The sequence below is a fragment of the Athene cunicularia genome (assembly GCF_003259725.1).
Source record: "Athene cunicularia isolate RWA chromosome 4 unlocalized genomic scaffold, athCun1 chr4_part1, whole genome shotgun sequence".
NCBI lineage: Eukaryota > Metazoa > Chordata > Aves > Strigiformes > Strigidae > Athene > Athene cunicularia.
Window position 1 is genome coordinate 34,772,934 of NW_020799098.1, and position 15,245 is coordinate 34,788,178.

The 15,245-nt window shown below is 40.8% G+C and overlaps 1 protein-coding gene across 2 annotated transcripts in view; it reads left to right on the plus strand.

The window, feature by feature from the left end:
• The first annotated feature begins 715 nt into the window (after positions 1-715).
• ACSL1 (acyl-CoA synthetase long chain family member 1) overlaps positions 716-15,245 on the plus strand; it is a 38,326-nt gene continuing 23,796 nt past the window's right edge. Inside the window, exons 1-2 of one of the 2 annotated variants that reach the window (XM_026846755.1) lie at positions 716-998; positions 7,953-8,180. In XM_026846755.1, coding sequence (XP_026702556.1) covers positions 7,986-8,180 — 195 coding nt within the window. In that variant the 5' untranslated portion in view covers positions 716-998; positions 7,953-7,985. Of the gene's footprint in view, positions 999-2,017; positions 2,191-7,952; positions 8,181-15,245 lie in introns of those variants that run through there. The other variant, XM_026846756.1, reaches the window with a different exon arrangement.

A 15,245-nucleotide genomic window follows, 5' to 3' on the forward strand; every position in this document is an offset into this window, starting at 1 on the left:
AGTAACCCATCTAAACATATGCCTCGCTCGGGTTTAGAGTCTGAGGTATGATGGTCAGGTCCTGCGGTAGGAAAGAGTGACATCTAAAGAAACTGCTATCAAGTCCCATGGTTCTGTTGGTGGAACACAGAGCTATGCCATGTGGTGTTTTGTTGTAATCCCCGTTTCTTCACAGGGAACCATGCAGTCCCCTGAACCTGCTCAAGAGTGTTTGTATTTGCCTCTCTGATTTGGAACATGCTCTCAAATTTACAAGCTGAGATTTCACACTTTAAGAGATTTAGATCAGATTTCTTGGATCAAGAAATTCTGAGTGTAAGAAAGCATTGCATTTACTGAAATATACCTTTTTCTCATGCAACAAGAGCAGTATTAACAATGCAAAAACTGAAATACAAATTTCCTTGTGGAACCGTACTGTTATTGCCTGATTCCTTGAAGTGGAGGGATATCTAACTTGCTTGTATTGGAGTATGAAAATGTCTGAGAAGGGCTGATGGGGAAAATCTAGAGCTTTTAATTACAAGTAGCTGTGGTGTGTAGTGTACTCAGTTGAAGGTCTTGAGCAAATGGCCTTAGTTTATTCTGAGGACTGCATGATTATAATGAATTTCAAAGGCAACTTCTAAATTTGGTAGATGCTGCTTTATAACTACAAAGCAGTTTGGAAGTAGATCTTCAGTCCTTGAGAAGCAAACCCCTAAGTAGCCTTTTTGCTTCAAGGGCAAGTAAAAGGTTGGTGTACATGGAAAACAAAACCAGTAACTCAAAATGGAAAGAAAGACAACTTTGAAATGGTTATTTTGTTAACTCTTCTGTTTCTTGAGTAATGCCTCTGTAGCTGACTCTTCTACCTCCACTAGAAATGAATACATGAGATGTTTTGGAGGAGATGGAAATGGGTTATACCTTCTCTGTCCTGGGTGTGTTGATCTCCGGTGGGGAAGAGCAAACGTTTGCTCTTTCTTCCCCTCCAAGAAAACAACACTTTAACTGAGGTGAGCAGTAGAAGATAGTGGTAGGTTTTTGTGGTTTGTTTTTCTAAATCTTGGTAATACAGTTGATTGAAATGGATAGACTCAAAAAGGCTAATGGCACATTTTTTCAATGTGCGACAGAGAAGGAGAGATTCTGGCCCAAGGAGATAGATTGCTTGATAAATTTGACTTCTGGTAGTCTGATGAATAGACTGCCTGTCACATCCTACCTCCCTGCTGTGCTAAATTACAAGTTCAGATATGTTAAATATAACCAGTGGTAAGTCTGTAGAAATCCTCACAAATAAGAGGGGAGATGGTTTGTACACGGGTAAATGGTTTTGTGTGGGAGTTTACAATGTCGTGTGGCTCAAGGAAGCACTGCTGTACAGTATTGACCTTTACAGGCAGTAGGCTGAACCCTGGCTGCAGATGGAGGGGCTTGCATTTCTGCAGATCCTGCCTGACTCCTGAAACAAGGACACTTGATAACACAAGGCTTCTGCTCTCTCTTGCTGCCTTTCGTGTTGGGAGTTACTAATTTACAGATTGTAAAATAGAGTAGTAAACTACTGCTTTTTGGTTAGGATTTGAATCTTGGTAGTACTGGTAGTTTGTCCAAAACTAACTGAAACCAGCTTGCATGGTGTTAAAGAGATTTAGAGGAGAAATGGTTTTTGTTTTTGTAGTTGAACTGTTTAAGGCTTATAGCAGAAGTGCATGATGTCCTCTTTGCAGAAAAGGACTTTGATTTCTTGTATGAATTACTGTTCTTAATCCCAGAACTCTTAAACTTTTTAGTTTGATGCCTTGTTTCAGAAACTTGGCCTCTGGAGCTGGGTCACATTAATAGCCTGGTGAGGATGGATTAGTTTTCTAGGAAAGCTAGAAGAAAATGCTTACTATCACTGACTGAGGAAATACAGGGATACTATAATACCTGAGGTCAAGAGGTTGCTTGGTTTGTCATAATCTTTCTTGTGATGCTGCTGTTGGGAGGTCACTCAGTGAACCAGTTGCTTCTTGTAAGTGCTTAGTGATCTGCCCAGTCTCATAGCATTAAGGGTAATGCCTTTTTTTTAATGTTTACATTCAGAAGGATGTTTTATGTAGTGTGATGCAGTGTGGCTTAGTGTGCCTGATCCAGGTTGCCTTCTGCTAGACTTCAGGTGATAGAAGTATGAGTAGGAAACTTATTCTTGCAGATCCACAGGTGAGTGCTTGAAGCATACTGGGTTTTCTGAATAATAACCTTTTTCCTGGGAGGAACAGAATGTATAAGTTGGTATGATCTACTCAAGCTGTTTAATGCCACAAGGAGGCTGCTGGTTTATAGCAATTTGCTTCTATAGGATGACTTTCATCTAAACTGTATTTGGACTGAGGTTAAATTAGCAGGGTAGTGCCATGATGTACTTGCAAATCAGAGTTGTAGGGATGCAATTCTAATGGATAGTAATTTAGGCTGCAGAATAGATATTTGTAAGCATCTTTTGTGGTCTTTGAAGATGAAAACCCAATAAGACTGTTTTAGTGACTTGTGTGTGTATAGGCGTGGATCGGAGGAAACTTAAATTGATCACTGTCTCAAAGGTTTTAGTGGGAGGTATTGGTTTTCCTTAATATACAGGGTTACCAAGTGCTGCTGGAGGACTGTAATTGCACAAAAGGCATTGAGCAGGTTCTTGTCATGTGGTTCAGTTCCTGAACTTGAATAGACTCCAGTGACCTCACTGGTGTGCACTCAGATTACTTGTTGGACACCAATAAGAGGCAAGAATCCAGCTGTTGTTCCATTTGATTTCAAGAGAATTGCAGCCAAACATCTGAAGACAGGGCTGTGACTTTCCTTGCAGATGGCAAGCAGAGCCTCAACACATTAGTGTTGGATGTAGTTTTCTTTAAAGGTTGCAGCAAGCATCTTAACTTCAGTTGCAGCTTATGAAGTAAATCACCATGGGCGACTGATGAGGCTGAATCCAGCTTGTAGGCTGCTTCCCTCTGGTCCTGCCTTATCCCACATGTAGAAAGAGAAACTGAACCAGAAGAGGCAACCTGAACCACTGCATGATGCCCTGTGGTTGCTCAGAGCCAGACCAGACCAGGGGGATGCTGAAGGGGATTGGAGGTGGGGGTTAAATATTAAGGATCTGCTGGTTTCTCTCTGCATGGCATGGGTTTCTCACTAACAGCTTTTTAGTTCCTCCGTCTTTACTATTGCAGGCAAGTGAATCTGTCAGTGTTTTAAAAGGAGAGCTTATAGCTCTGAAGCCTGGTTGGGCCATCTAGGTGATTCTGGATAAGATGAGATATTTAGTTTTTTTAATTTGGTGAGGGGTGGGTGGAAGAAGAGGGCAAAGTAATGGATTAGTTCAACAGTATTTTATTTCTTCAGGAAAGTCCTTTGTAGCTAAGGAGAGCCTGTCATGTCATACATGACGTGCCAGGCTGTACCATAGGAGAGATCTTGCTGTTGTATTCATGTTATACAAGGATTAAAGTGAGGATCCTCCTTCAGGTCTCAATTACCTATGCTCCTTTGCTGTATCTTGAGGGTGATTTTGGTTTCCTTGCTGGTTACAGTTTGGCTCTGTCATGGGTGGTTGAAGACCTCAGTGAAGTTTACTGCCTTGACTGCCAGGGCAGGGGGAGAAAATCCTGGAAGAACTTACATGCAGTGTTTGGAATTGCTTGCTTAAGGTGTGGTATTACAACATTCCATCCCTTTACCCATCTGTGCTGTCTTATTTCCTTCTGGGAGCTAATGGTTATCTGGTCATCCAGACAAGAGTTGATCTAACTGAAGGCTAGCACCAGAACTAACCCAGGAAAAGGGTGTTCGCCAGGTCACCTCCCTAACCAGGCTGCAAAACCAGATGAGTCCCTGGCCAGTGTGAAGAGGGTTGTGGGAGCATGTATCTGGGACAGGTTGGACTGACTCAAATTTAAGCTGATTGCAAATGCACTCTGAGATTAGGATTATGTATTTTATTCAGACAAAAGGATTTATCTTGTTAATAGCCAAAGCTATTTGTTGCATCCTCTTTTATACTCAGTAAAGGAGCTAGAACATGATTCTGCACTTGCTCTTTCAAGGGATGAGTGGAGAAAGACAAGTAAAACAGAGATCTGTGGGAGCTGTGCAGTGTAATCTGTAACAGTAAAAAACCAACAAACTGCAGTGTTAAGTAGCTGTCAGGATAACTCAGAGGTATATGGGTGGCTGATTCCCTGTTCCAGCATATCATAGTGAAAACATCTTAGTGCCATATTGCTCATAATAAGAGATAGGCAACTTGTCTTGTACGTTTCTCATGCCTGCAAGAGGCTGTAGAAATAACACATTCACTTTTACACCATGTGGTGGACCTGCCTTCATGGCAGGCCACTGCAATTCTAGTGTGCTGTTTGTCTTAATATTAGGATAGAGAGGAAGAGAGGCCATTGTTTCTTGGGGTTGTTTTCTTTGCAATACAGAAGCTGACGGCTGCTCTCCTGTTCTCTTCTGTTGCACTCGAATGATGTCTGCTATGGATAGACAATAGGCAGACTGCTGCCTGCTGTAAATAGCCCATTGTATGCTGAGAGTAGGAGCAGGAGCAGCAAAGAACGGAGGAGTCCTGCCAACTTGGGTCATTGCCTTGAGATACTGGCTCTGCTGTAAAGAATGAATCTTGGGTGCTGTGGGATGTGTGTGTGTGTGTGAGCAGGGAGAGCTGGCTTTGTCTGAGCATACAGAACTCCTTAACTGAATTGATAGCATGAGTTCAGAGGGATGCTTTCATGGGCTGGATTTTGGGAACTACTGTTTCTGTCTGTTGAGGTAGCAAGGACAGGTAGTTCTCTCTAAAGAGTTTTGCCCAGTTAATAAAACCACTTCCATATTTGTCTAGTAGTGTTTCTAAACCTACAAACCAACCAAGGTCTACTGGTTGTATTGAGGAAGAAGTCCTGCACTGTGGCAGAGTTTGAGTCCATTCCTTGCGGTCCAGATCCTGTCTGGGTGAGAAGCAATTCTAGGACCTGAGTTTGTCAAGAGAACATGGCTTTTGCTTATCTTGAGTAAGCAGATTTAGCTGGGTCCTTCCTTGAGGAAAAGCCAAATCCTGGCTCCATTGGGAAGATTTTTGTGTCTCAGTCTGAAGACTCTAAACTGCCCTCTTTGGTCACGGTAAAGACCCTGGATGTCTGATGTGATTGGAGCATGATAAATACAGAGATGGATCTAAGAAGACTGGGAGGCATTGAAGCACCCTTTCTTGATGGGGCATATTTGGATGTATATGTTAACGTGAATTTATTCTCCCTGTTGCATCTGGCTTTGTCTTAAATACAGAAAACAAGAGTTGGTATGACTTAGCAGGTAATGTTAAAGCTAGGAATTGCTTAGTCTTGCAGAAAACTCTGTATAATATGGGGTTTTGTGCTAATGAGGCAGAAGGTATAATAAAGTCATCCTTCAATATAAACGTAAGCAATAAATGTATCATCACGTAACTGATAACTTGTGTTATAACTGCTCAAGAAAGGTTTCATGTTACAGGCTGCTCTACAAACAATTGTTCAAGGAAGTGAAAAGTAGTGGTGTGCTTCTTTCTTTTCACCTAGGCTCAAATCATAGCAGCTCCTTGACTACAGTGGGACTCCTACGTGAATGAAATTATCATGTTTATTTCAGTTCTTATTAGATGTAATGGCACCCCAGCCTTTTGAAAGAGTAACTCTAATTGCATTCCTAAATCATATAGTGTGTGCAGATACACATAATGACTAATGCAGAGAGGAAAGCATGTATCTTGTTTTAAAGGTCAGAGGTGCTTACTGTGGGGCTTGAGGAGGAAAGAGCTAAGCTTGTTCTTAGCTCTTACACTCTAGCCCCTCTTTTTTTTTTTTTTTTTCTAGTTTCATAACATGGTGTCTATGATATACACAAAATACATATGAACTTGTAAGCCAAGACTTCCTTGTTGGAATGACTTTTTATTCTTACTGTTCATCTACGTATATTAAAAAATAAGAGGTAGTTCTTATGCCTGCAATGCTAATGAGCATGATTTGATGCGTAAAAAGCAACAGCATGCTAATCCTAACTATTGAGTCAGTAATAGACTAAGAGGTTCCTTGTTTCAGTTCTCTACCTTCCATTACTACCACTTGATGTGTTGCATATTTTGAGTATAGTCTTCTGTGTATCACAGTACAAATAACCAAAAGGCATTTCTGTAGTGGCCCTGCACTGTATATCTAGGTGATGTGGCCCTGTACCCTGAGGCTATGCTATAAAGGAATAGTGTGGGGAGAGGGCAGTGCCTGCAGGCTGGGAAGTGCTCCATGGATCTGGGACCTTTCCAGAGATGGAACTTGATTCCGTCCTGACACTGTCCCCATCCATGACCTTACTTCAGCCTGTCCTTCTGCTAACATTGTGAAACTATAGGCCCTTTGAACTATTTTTATGGCTTTTTTTCTCTCTAGCACATCCTTGTCCAAATACTGGTTAGACTTTCTGTGAACTGGACAACTCTTCTGGTTGCCTGGTTGAGTAACTGATTGCAGCAGTAAAGATTTCAAGGGCAGACTGTAAGCTAGAGATTTTCCTGTAGAAATGTGAAATTTTAGCCTAGTATAGTTGGTCTTGAAACTAGTAAGCATATAATTCTGCCTGTTTGGATTTTAGCATCTCCTGTGCTGCCATCCTGCAGTGGTCTGTTGTTACACAGTGTGTTCTAGTTATTTAAACACATATTTTGACATTCTTTAGGTCCTTTGTTTAATTTCATTGTCCATAGGAAATGGCCGGACTTAATTTATCTGAGCAAGTACATTTCGTCCCTTCAAGCAAGCAGGAAAGTTTTGCTTCCCCCGACCTGACCCCACCAGTGGCCACTGTGAGCCGTCCCTGGGTGGCAGAAGGCTGAGCTGGTGACAGGCGCCTGTGAGTGCTGCTGCCAGCCAGCAGGCAGGGTGGGTGGGCAGGCGCCCTTCAGCTGGTGGGCGGTGGGGTGACTGACTGGGTGCGGGTTGCCATTGGCCCTAGGCAGGCGGGCTGCCTGCCGCTTACCTCTCACCTAGTGGGCAGGAGCTGGTGGGTCTGGCATGTGACAAACGTCCCGGGAGACCTTGGCTGTAGAGGAGAGCACCAGCTGAGCTGACTGCAATCCCTTTTTTCCATGGCTTGTTCTTGCTGTGGAATGAATATCCATGACGGCGAGTGCTGGCAGGGAGCAGCCCCTTTCGGCTCTTCCTTCTGTGTGAACGTGACAAATCAAGTGTGCTTCCTGTGCTTGATTATATTGCTGTGTGCTGCTGCCTTGGGCCTCCTTAGATATTGCTTTAGTCTGCCTCATGATCAGAGGTGAATTGCTGGCATGGTGCTGGGTGAAATAGGAAGCTTGCTAGTGTAGAGGAGCTGTGGAAGGATACCAGCTTTGAAGGCAGCTTGCTGTAGTGAGCTTTCTGTGTGTGACTGGAGAGAAAGTAGAAAGAGGAAGAGTTTACTGGATTTAAGAGATGAAAAATCCTGCTCCTGCTATGCTACTATAGGATTAGGATGTTCTCTGTTACGTTAATGAAGGCAAGTTAACATTTTACAGCCCTCCCCTCCATCACCCAGACTTCCCTGTTTGTTACCTACTGTTTAAACAGATTTATAAAATAACTATTTTGCATTTGTGAAATGCTGTCCTTCAAAAAACCAAGTCAAAAGTTTTGTGAAAATGCAGTGTCTGTTAAAAGCAATATTAAAACCCTGAAGAAATAGCCTCCTCTCAGCCCTACCTGTTCTGGAGTATGAACCGGTAATTGCTTGCTTACTTAATTGCAGTACAGAACTCTAAAGGTATTGCCTGCTTAGTGGCAGATCAAATTATTTTGATAGCGGGAAGTCAGAAGGGCAAAGCATACATCCCTCGATCACAACAGTGAATGGAAAGAGGATTTAAAATCTTTGTGTGTAACTTTCTTTCATATTAACAGATTCCAGCATCGTGATAGCCACACTGAACTACAATGCAAGCACATGAGTTGTTTAGACACCTACGAATGCCAGAACTTGGGGATGTCAGACAGTATGTGCGCACTCTTCCGACAAATACGCTGATGGGCTTCGGTGCTTTCGCAGCTCTCACGACCTACTGGTATGCAACAAGACCGAAAGCACTAAAACCACCATGTGATTTAGCAATGCAGTCTGTGGAAGTAGAGGTGAGTGTTGCTTGATGGATGCTGCTGTTCATTGAATTTTGAAGCCTAAAGGTGGCGTTGAGAGAGATCAAGGGCTGATTTACCATAAGAGTGTTTCTAAACTTGTAGTTGGGGGTGGGGAGGGGGGAATACATTTCAGGGCATGTTTTGTTTTTTCTGAAATACGGCTTGAACCCAGCTTTTTGGCTTTCTGAATTTGAAAAGCAGTTTGAGGGTTGAGGTCATAGTGGTAATAACTAGCATGGGAGAAAAAGACTGTGCTGAGGAAACTGAGCTCCTGCGCTGACTGTTGGCAGGAAACTTATGTGTGTTAGAATTGGCACAGTGTAGTTTTCAATTCCTGGACATGTGTTTAGGTGATGTCTTGGGGACAGAGTATGTGTGCTGGTGTATAGACTAATACTTTTCTGTTATGATATTTAGTTTATAATAGCTGACAGATGAGATTTTATATTGTGTTACAAGCATGAAGATGGTACTAATTGTCCTCAAATGATCTGTGGAAAGATATATCAGTCCTGCTGAGAGATCCTAGCCATAGAGTAAGTTGAAATTAAAGCAACCACCTGCTAAACTCTGGATATGCTAACTTTGCTTTTGTCTTACGCTCTTTAGAGGCAGACAGAGTTGCTGTCAGGTGGTGGGTTTTTTTAATAGTGAAATCAAATATGGAAACAGTCTGACTGGTTGGAACTGTTGTTTAGAAGCGAACATAGACAACTGATTACATGGCTGGGCTTTCCTGAGCAGCAGTTACATCAATTCCCCTGTTCACTACAGAGTCAAGATCTTACTGCTTATTTAATTCTTTCAAGAGTGCCTCTTTCTTCAGGATAGACAAAGTGTTTCCTTCTTTTGAAGGAAGGAGATGGCTTTGAAAGGTAGTGATCTTTAAAGGAGATAATTAAAGAATGTAGTACTGTAAGGCTGACAGTTTATTGCATTATTCTTGAAAGTCAGAAACTACCACTACAGATTTTTTTAAAAAATATATACTTGCAACTGAAGTCTCCCTTTACAGCATGTTCTTCTGTGTGTGTAGACTCTTGTGGTCTAGTTGTCCTGTATTAGATGCAATTAACATGACTTCTTGTTGTAGAGCATGTGTGTAGATGTGACTACAAAGTGAGTAAACAAATGTGGCAGAGCAGTTTGAAATTTACAGTAGGTAAAGTGTCATGAACTTTAGCAAATCAAACTCCTGTTATAGCCTCAAATCAGGCACTTTCTTTGCAATGTTTCATGATACTGAGATTGAAGAATGAAGCATTAGTTGGCTTCTCCATTCAAAAGTTTAGTTAGTACCATTTATTTCCTTCTCCCCAGTATGGTATACAGTAAGCTTACTGACACGTCATGTTACTATAGCAAGTAATGGTCTGTTATTAAAAGTACACAAAGGGGAAACAAAAATATGCTTTGGTAATGTGATAATTGCCAAAAATACGAGGAGTGTGTGTAGAGTAAGGATCCAGAGGTTAGATCTTACTTCTCTCGATGAGCTTTCCCAATCTGGACTGCAGCCACTTAGCCGGTGGAATAGTCTTGTAGAGCATCATGTTTTAAACCAGCAGTGAAAGCTTTCCAGCTGTGGGTGGCCTCACTAGTCAGTATAGACTTCAGCAGATCTGGGGGGCTTTGCATTGGAAGATGATAAAACAGTGGTTCTTAACTGTCCATAAAACCAGTGACAAATGCTTATTTGCTTGAGACTTTTGGCAGTAGGCTCAGTTCACTGCCTTTACCTCTTAAAGCTAAATTGCTTGTCACAGCTGGATTCTGTATTTGCTCAACACAGCTGGCTTTCATTTGAAATAATTGTTTGGGAGTATGAGACTTCATTAAACTACTTAATGCATCATTGATCCATATTGTACCAATTAACATCAGCTGTCTGATCAGAGTAAGATGGGTATAACAGTATTATTTCTCATTGCCTCTTCAGAAAATACATATTGATAGGGAGAGTGACCAGTAGTAAAACTTAAATGAAAAACAGTTGAGTGTTAGCATGTCTTGGTGATAAGAGCTCAAACTCTGAGAATGTGTTGAAATGAATAAGATCTATGCAGTTTTGTTTACTGACAGTTCAGATGCATCCCCTAATGTTGTAAACTGTACCAAACTGTAATCAAATGAGAATATCTGTTTTGAAGTAAGCTTCAAGTGTCTGTTAGAATTGGTACTTTTATAACAGTAACAAGAATGTGATATGGTGCTTGTGATTCCGTTTCTCACTACATCTTGCTTAGAATTTCACTTTGCTTACTCCATTCTCTTGTATATGTGTTAAGATGGATTATCACTTCCACAGAAGAAAAACAGCAAACACTGCTCTCAAATTATGTCTTTAACATTTTTTTTCATGCCTAAGAGATACAATATTAAAAGATCTAGGGATTAACCAACGTGCTCCAAAAAGACATGAAGAAAGCAATTATTTACTGGTTTAATATCTAATCTACCTGTTTATTAAAGACAACAATTTTGAACTATAAGCTTCTGCTTAATTCTTACTTGTGACTTACTTCCTTGGCTTCTAACAAAGTTAAATGAAGTCAGTGACTGGAGTAGGGTTTCTACATTTTCTGATAATAAATTTTCATAACTATATGGGAGAAGAAAGTTCCTATTTACTACTGTTACAGATCACTTTCTGTCTCTGGAAAGCTTCGGTTTGGTAGGCCAGCACCCAGTGATGCATTTTAACAATCACTGAGCATAAAGATTGCACACTTAGTTGAATATCAATACAAAGAATTACTGAACATATCGGCTCTCCTAGAGTAGATGCCAATATTAAAAGATGGGAAGTATGATCTTTAAAGTGTGCATACTACAGTTACGTTTCAGTGAAAGAAACTGTATTGTCTTCAGAGCTCCAAACCTGGTCTCTTTTCAAGGGAACTTCAGAGGTACAGGTGAAAAAATCTTTCAGAATTCACTTGAATCCCTTCTCAGTAAGACAGGAGACAAGATTAATGAAGAGTGATTCTAAATAAAGTCTGACTAGTGCAAGACTGCATTGCTGAGACTCATAGTGCATGCATGAGTATAGCATATTGTTGAGGATTTCAGTGCTACAGTGATGGAAGAAATAGGGCATTAGTCCTGTGTTTTGCAAAGCTTGCGCACCTGTCATGTCTGTAGTTGTAAGCACATCTGGATGTCTGCTTGTGGATTGCTCTTCCTACTGGTGACTGACAGCAGAACAACTTTGGCTTTTGATTTGAGTGCAGGTATATGGCTGTCAAATATATCAAATCTTGCTTTAAAAACCCAAAACCTTCTATTTGGCTCAAGTTCTGCTAAAGCATGTAGAAGGACAGGATATAAATAAACACAAGAATATCAGGATTTTCTAGCAGTAAGAGTTTGGATTTGTGACTGACGTTTTTCTTTCCCTAAGAAAAGCCATTCAAATATGGAGAGAGGTATTCAACTCTTGAAAACATTTAAACCTACTTATATTCTCCTGATACATTACCAGAACTCTAGTTTGCCCAGTCTTTCAAGAATCATTTGATTAGACATGTGCTTGTCTCCCTATTAATTGATCAGTTTTAGCTGTTGTATGCTTACCCAGGGATTAGCATGCTCAAAATTATATGATTGGTCTGAAAACTCTATATTTCTTGCTGCTTAGAATATGCACATTGGTGACCTAAACATGACTTTGTATACTTTCCCTCTTAGGAAGATGGAAATTGAGTCTCTTGCCTCTGATGCATGATGGAGTCAACAGTGTGTTTTGACAATATTGCTAGTCCTAAGCAGCCAATGCCAAGAAGTAAACCTATGGCTTGAACAAAAGCAGCTATCTTATGTAACCCAAATAGGCACTGATAGAATAGTATATGCCTGTGTTGTAGAATAATTCTGTCTCCTTCAACTGCTGCCATTCTGAACCAATGCCAAGGTTTTACTTGATGTACAGTACTTGCTGTGCAATGGGTCAGTTTCCTGCAACTCCCTGAGCTGCTGCAAGGGCTGTCTTACATGAGTAGCCAGAGGCTGTTCTCACATTAGTAAGATTTTATTGCCTGACTCCTTAAGAACACTTTGGTAAAACTGACACCCCTTTTGAGTGCGTGCTTTGTACTGGATAGGTCTGTGAGATTCCATTTGTGTGAGATCAGCCAAACATTCCAGTTCTGAGATTCAGATCTTTGGTTGTTATGACCAGTGATTTCTAGAAAAGTTTGCAGCAAACAGAACTTTCCCTGATACCGCGCAAATATTCTGGATAATGACCCTTTGAACAGGCTCTTAAAATGGCAGTTCTTGCTACAGTCAAACAAAATGTAGACCAATACTGCCTAATAGATGAATTCACGCTGGGAGCATAAGGTAAGGTCTAAATGATCTTCAGCATATCCATGTGTATTTCACTGTATCTCTGAAAAATAACATTGAACTCTGATAGTCTTCACACAAGGAGCTGGGTGTTTTTCAGCAAACCTGTTACTATAGAGCTGTTGAAAATTCAGTTAATTTCACTTTGGGAAAGAGAATGAAGTAAGCAGAACCATAAGTTGTTTATGTTTCCATTTACTGAAAATTCATTATGTTACCAAAAATGATATAGAGAACTTATCAACACCAATGTGATCTAGATAAGCAGACACTCCTTTATTAGCAGCACTGGGTGCATAGGGGAATTGTCTCACCAACGACACACACCTAATTCGTATAACATGCTGATTATATAGAATACAATAATACATATTAATCAAGTGCTCATACATAAACATGCTAATTCCTGTAAATCATTTTAGTATCCGCGCCTCTTTCTGGTTACGTGCACAGAAGTCCTGAAATGAGTCTGGGGTATAATAAGAGTCCATGGGTCTGTGGTCGTGATCTCCCCCTGTTGGAATTAACCTTTTCCCGAGTTTCTTTGTAACTTGGCAGACATAGGCAGGTTGTTACAGTTCATTTTCTCTAATTTCTATTAATCTTACCTAAGCTTGTACCTTTTGACATGCAAAACAATAAAGTATTATTTCAAGAATAATAATTATTGAACTATGTGGCCCATGCAGTCTTGGTCTGAGATTTTTACAGATGAGCTCATAGCAGCATAGCGGGTTACATGGTTTCACAGTGTTCCGTAGTTACTTAAAACAATATGCAATTATTCTCTGTGTTTTATAAAACTAATATTCTTATAAAATTCTATTAGATTATTTAATCCTGATTATTTCTCATCATAAAGTCAAAAATCATCCACTTAAATCAATAACAAATCAATGGCAATCTGTAACAATGAGAGCTGATGGGGTCTTTTCAACAGTAGTCTGTTAAAGATTTTCTGTTTTTTCAGTATCCTGGGCTGCATCAAGAGAAGTGTGGCTGGTAGGTTGTGGGAGCTGATTCTCGCCTCTACTCCATTCTCATGAGACCCCACCCACAGTACTGTGTCCAGCTCTGGGGCCCCCAACATAAGAAGGGCATGGACCCGCTCAAGTGGGTCCAGAGGAGGCCACAAAGATGATCGGGGGCTGGAGCACTTTCCATGTAAATACAGGCTGAGAGAGTTGGGGTTGTTCAGCCTGGAGAGGAAAAGGCTCTGGGGAGACCTTATAGAGACCTTCCAGTACTTACAGGGGGCCTACAGGAAAGATGAGGAGGGACTCTTTATCGGGGAGTGTAGAGATAGGAAGAGATCAACAGTTTTAAACTGAATTTAGATTAGACAGAAGAAAGAAATTCTTTACTGTGAGGGTGGTGAGACACTAACTCTTGCCCAGGGAAGCTGTGGCTGCCCCCTCCCTGGAAGCGTTCAGGGCCAGATTGGATGGGGCTTTGTGCAACCTGGTCTAGTGGAAGGTGTCCCTGACCATGGCAGGGCGGTTGGAACAAGATGATCTTTAAGGTCCAACCCAAACCATTCTGTGATTCAAGACAGTGCAGTCAGTCTTGTATCTAAGCAGTGGGGTGTCGTCTCATCCTCAGATTTGGTTAGTGCCTCAGGCCCTGCAAAACCTCCTTTTGTGGTGCTGAGTAATATGGTGTGTAAACAAAACAATAGTAGCTCAGATGAGGAGAAACCAAAAATTTCTTCACTGTTGCCAGGGAATGGTTTAGGATACTGTATTTCACCTGGCTTAAGAATTGCGGCACATCAAACACTGTATTGATACACTGCACTTGTTGACATTACCTATGACTGTGATTGCAAACTACACTGTGATCTTCCTCAGGTTAGTTCCAGAGGTGGTAAAACTGGGAAAATATAGAAGCTGACCTTGGTTATCCAAGATATGTGAAACTAGTGCAATAATGCAAGCAGTCTTGCTTTTCTTTCCAGGTGGTGACATGTACTAGTGATCCATTCACTTCCTATAGAGTAGATATAGTTCTGAGTGCAAATAATTTCTAATGTTAGGGACTTTTAGAGGTAAGTCAGTCTTTAACTTTGTTTTGGGTCATGTTCACAGTACGTTTCTGCTTGCTGTTAAAGGAGTGGCAAGCACTGCATTACACATAGCATTTTACTAAAACAAGTTAGACTAGTTCTAGTGTTAAAATACTTTTTCCTCTCTGATGTGCCTTTTATGTGCTAACTCCTTTTTGTGGGCATGGGCAATATGACATCTTCTGTAGCTGCGTTTATCTAGCTTATATATAAACAGATGCTGTCTGGTCTTCCAGGGTACTTTGAAAAGAGGAAGATAAACCAATAGCTGGAAAGAGTCTATGATTGCATATAAATAGGTTTTTGACGTTGTGGATGATGGCACAATTTAGGCACAGTTTTAGTTAGTCCAGGATTTGACTTTGTGAAAGAGCCAGGAGTTGACTACAGCCACTGATAGACAGTCTTACGTGATGTTTACCCTAGACCCTCTGTTTAACCAGCTAGGCTCTTTCTGCTGAGAACTTTCCTGTAGGTGTCTGTCATTGTAGCAGGACTAATAAACGTAGCCCAGCAGTACTTGTATAACCAATCTGTAAAACTTGGTTGATATAAAATGAGATTACTTAATCTATCACTCTAAAAAAGGATACGTTAACGATACGAACTTTTAAATTTTTGTATTGACTTCTAATTGTAGCCTA